The following is a 3,945-nucleotide window of genomic DNA, read 5'->3' on the forward strand; positions in this document are numbered from 1 at the left end:
TATATATATATATATATATATATATATATACATATATATACATATACACGTGCGTGTGTGTGCGTATATATATGTATGTGTGTATATATATATATACACATACATATATACATACATGCTTTCTATAACACATCATGCGTATCGAGCGCACATAGATAGAATCAAAGTGCAAACGTGCTCATTATTCCAAATGTACGTATAAGTTTTAAAAACCCATATATGAGTCTGTATGAATCTGTTTTTAAATTTATTCTTACATTATATAAAAAAACATGTATATCGAATACATTACAAAAATTATATTGTTTCAAATAAATTTCTGGATTTATATGGACTTTGTAGCTCACGTGAATGCTATTACGAAGGAGGTAAAAGTATCAATGTATATATTAATATTATAGATAACGCACTTAGGAAATATAAATCCAAATACACGGTTATATATTATACGAAGAATGCGAGATGTTTTTTTTAGTTTTCACTATCATAAAATATACTTCATCGATGAAAATTAAAATATTCTCGTTGACGATTTTCGATGATATACTTATAATCTGCAATGCTCTTTTAAAAATATATTTCTTCTTTCTACACAACTCTTACTCAATTCTATATAAGTTTCCTTTATCATATAATAAAAGATATGTTATACTTGTTAAAAAAATAAATTCCGTTTGGTAAAAAATTAACAGTTGTATTTATTACACATTATATGAGTAAACTTATGGATCCGAGAAAAATGAGTAATTATTTAATTGCCATATGAAATTGCCATTTTGTGAGTATATATGCGATATACAGAAGGATCATTATTCAAGCAATTAACAAATAAATAATTATAAAATAGACCGACAGTATTATATGGATTACTATATAATTTATATTTTCGATTATAGAATCAAATCAATCCATATCCTCCCAATTGTAGTCACATTTAATTGATTGAATTGTAGGATAAACAGCTTTGCGAATTGGTATTTGGATTTGGAACATTTAAAATTCCCGCTGAGAGATGTGAATGAAAAAAAATTCCCTAGTACCAGTCACGTTACTGCGGAACAGCTGATTGCTGAAAGTGGCGAAAAGGAAAATCTACATCAATAGGGAGGTTACTGAAAAGTATGTGAGAGAAAGGCTCACAAACAATAATCGCATCACTGTCTGGAGATACTTGACTTAACATTTTGGATATTAACAAGGAAACACGAACGACGAGTACTGTACCTTCAAATGTGACAGATGTTTGTTGTAAGAGATGTCACAAATTGATATTCAGGATTTATTTAACAAAAGCAGGTAAAACAATCTGTTATGACAATATTGCAAAGAATCTGCTGGTCACAGTTATTGTTATCCAAATGCATTACTTTTGTTGTAAACATTGATTGAAAACCACAAGAATGTGAGAGGTTTTCTTGCAAGTGAAAAATAGTTGTTCTTTGTCATATGGAGTATCTACTGTAAAAGATGTTCAGACAGAATAAAAACTGATTACTTTTTACTATAATTATCATTCAAACTTTAAAGTTTAATCAATTACGTTATGAATTTAGGTTTCCCAGCGGTTGGCGCCTTCTACTTGTAATCTTATATACGCCAATAGGATTTGTACTTGTATTGCTGCGACTGTTAGTGATACTGCTGTCCTGGCTTTTAGCATCATTACTACCAGATTGCAATTCTCTTCGAACATTTTTAAGTTATGGCATTAGAATTGCTTTTGGTATCGTAGTTAAAATCGATACCGAGAGTGAACCCAGAGACAAGCAATCGAGGATAATAATCGCCAATAGTGTATCAGTTCTGGATCACTTTGCTCTACGTCGTACGACGGAGACGGTAATCCCTAGTGTTTGGGAGCCACCTACTGCCTTGAGTAACGCGCTGGGAATCCAGAAAATGAATATGAGCAATAAGGAGACACTAATTGCCAATATAAAGCAATTTCTTTCCACTTCCACATATAGTGTGTCTGTGCAGCCTGAATTTGGCACAACTAACAATCAAGTCGCTCTGTTGAAATTCAATTCCTGGCCGTTCAGTATAGAAACATCTGTCCAACCAGTTGCCATTAAAGCGTCAAGATTAGAACTTGTACCTGTGCAGCTTACCTCATTGGCTTCAACAAGGTTGACAGAAGCATTTTGGTTTATGTTTGTGCCCTATACAGTTTTCACACTCAAGTACCTGAAAATCAGAAGAAACTCCGATCATGAGATACTTGTACGAGATGTAGAAAAAGATATCGCGGATGCTCTGAGACTTCAGACATGTTCTCATACTATATCAGACAAAATTGAGTATGAAAAGCGCTACCGCACGAGGATACTCAGTAACGCGCGTCCCGCCAGAAACACGCCAAACTCACAAGTTATACATAGTATAGAAATACAAAGGATGGTTCATCAAGTTAGTGAAGTACTTCCATTGGTTCCACAGAATGTGATTCTACGAGATCTCAGTATGTATATAATTATCTGAGAGAAATCTTAATTTAAATTTATTAACTCTTATTATTTTAATTCTTGTTTAAATCTTATTATTTTATTTAATCTTACAGTAATGATTATATAGCGATTTTTTGGTAACAGCAATTGTTATTAAATCTGCTCGTTTGATTTTTGTCACAGTGAAAACTCGAAACGTTGATGTTACGATCGCCAATATTCTCGATGGCATAGTTACTTATACTCCAGAACCTAATCCATCAGCTCAATCATCTGTATCATCGTCCAGTGCATCTTCAAGTTCTGCGAAGGATAAAGTATTGGGTACTACTTCCTTCCAAGAGAAGAAAGCTAAAATGATACAAGAAGCCAGGGAAAGGTATATTAAAAAACATGGACTGACAAATTGCTGACATTCTTACTATTATTTTATTCTGGTTATAACACTGTCATAATAACATCTATATAACATGTTTTACTGTTCATGTATTATATTTACTATTACTTCATGTGTGAATACATCTTTATTTCTAAAATATGATCACACGTAATTGTACAAAACCTATCCATTATAATCATAAGCAATACTTTATAGAAAAGTTTTTAAATAATGCAATTATCAGTTATGTATTATATTAATGCAGTTATCAATCATAATAATGGAATTACTCGTTTGAGCAGCAGGGAGATTTAAGACTTTTATATCGAATTTTCAATTATTTCATTGTAGTGATAAACGAAACATTAGAAATATATATCTTTTTGGGTATATATATCTATAAGAGGCAAAAAAATTTGTTTTTAAAATAAAAAGATTTATTCTAGTTTCAATAAAAAATAATTTATACTATGATATATACGTAATACAGAGATTATAAAAATTTTTGTAATTTTTAATAAATAAATATAAATAAAATTTACATGATTCTGTTAAATTAAATGTTAAATAATAAGTAGATGAATAAAATTTTCTTTTTAATGGAACTAAATAAATTTGGACATCATTTTGATACTTAATTATAATCGACAATTAAGTCACAAAAGAGTATGGCGGACAAAAGTTTTATTAAAAAAGTAATATAAGCGGAAAAAAAAGCATGAGATACCAATACAACAATCTATATATACTTAAAATCTAAACATTTATAATTACAATTATATAATTATAATAGCATAATTATAACTTGAATATATTTATATATACGTATTATTCTTATACCGTCTAAAATTCTCCATGGAGTTCCTCGTAATTCCTAGTAATTATGATTATACGCAATTAAAGCATATAATATCTATAAAATATCTATGAAAAAAATAAATGAATATAATTGGCAAAAATATGCCAATATCTCTCTAAAATATTTCTTATATATTGTATACTCCATTTATAAAATTTGGAAGACTTATTTTGTACTATACGTGTTATATGTGATATAAAAAATATAAAATTTATTTAACATAGGAAAAAATAAATTAGTAAAATAAAATATAAAAATAC

At 29.2% G+C, this 3,945-nt stretch overlaps 1 protein-coding gene across 1 annotated transcript; it reads left to right on the forward strand.

Annotated features, from left to right (window-relative positions):
• The first annotated feature begins 1,101 nt into the window (after positions 1-1,101).
• LOC108755319 (ancient ubiquitous protein 1-like) lies at positions 1,102-3,203 on the forward strand. The gene is made up of 3 exons (XM_018498244.1): positions 1,102-1,296; positions 1,554-2,461; positions 2,631-3,203. Exons 1-3 carry the CDS (start codon positions 1,256-1,258, stop codon positions 2,858-2,860), a joined length of 1,179 nt encoding a protein of 392 aa, XP_018353746.1. The 5' UTR covers positions 1,102-1,255; the 3' UTR covers positions 2,861-3,203.
• Positions 3,204-3,945: the final 742 nt, after the last annotated feature.

Source organism: Trachymyrmex septentrionalis, unplaced genomic scaffold (genome assembly GCF_001594115.1).
Source record: "Trachymyrmex septentrionalis isolate Tsep2-gDNA-1 unplaced genomic scaffold, Tsep1.0 scaffold87, whole genome shotgun sequence".
NCBI lineage: Eukaryota > Metazoa > Arthropoda > Insecta > Hymenoptera > Formicidae > Trachymyrmex > Trachymyrmex septentrionalis.

What these genes read in the sequence shown, in the direction of transcription:
- LOC108755319 (XM_018498244.1), top strand. Translation starts at nt 1,256, where the DNA reads ATGTCACAAATTGATATTCAGGATTTATTTAACAAAAGCAG. An exon ending in GATTTATTTAACAAAAGCAG is followed by an intron (nt 1,297 to 1,553) that starts GTAAAACAATCT and finishes TTATGAATTTAG; the next exon opens with GTTTCCCAGCGGTTGGCGCC. An exon ending in TGTGATTCTACGAGATCTCA is followed by an intron (nt 2,462 to 2,630) that starts GTATGTATATAA and finishes TTTTTGTCACAG; the next exon opens with TGAAAACTCGAAACGTTGAT.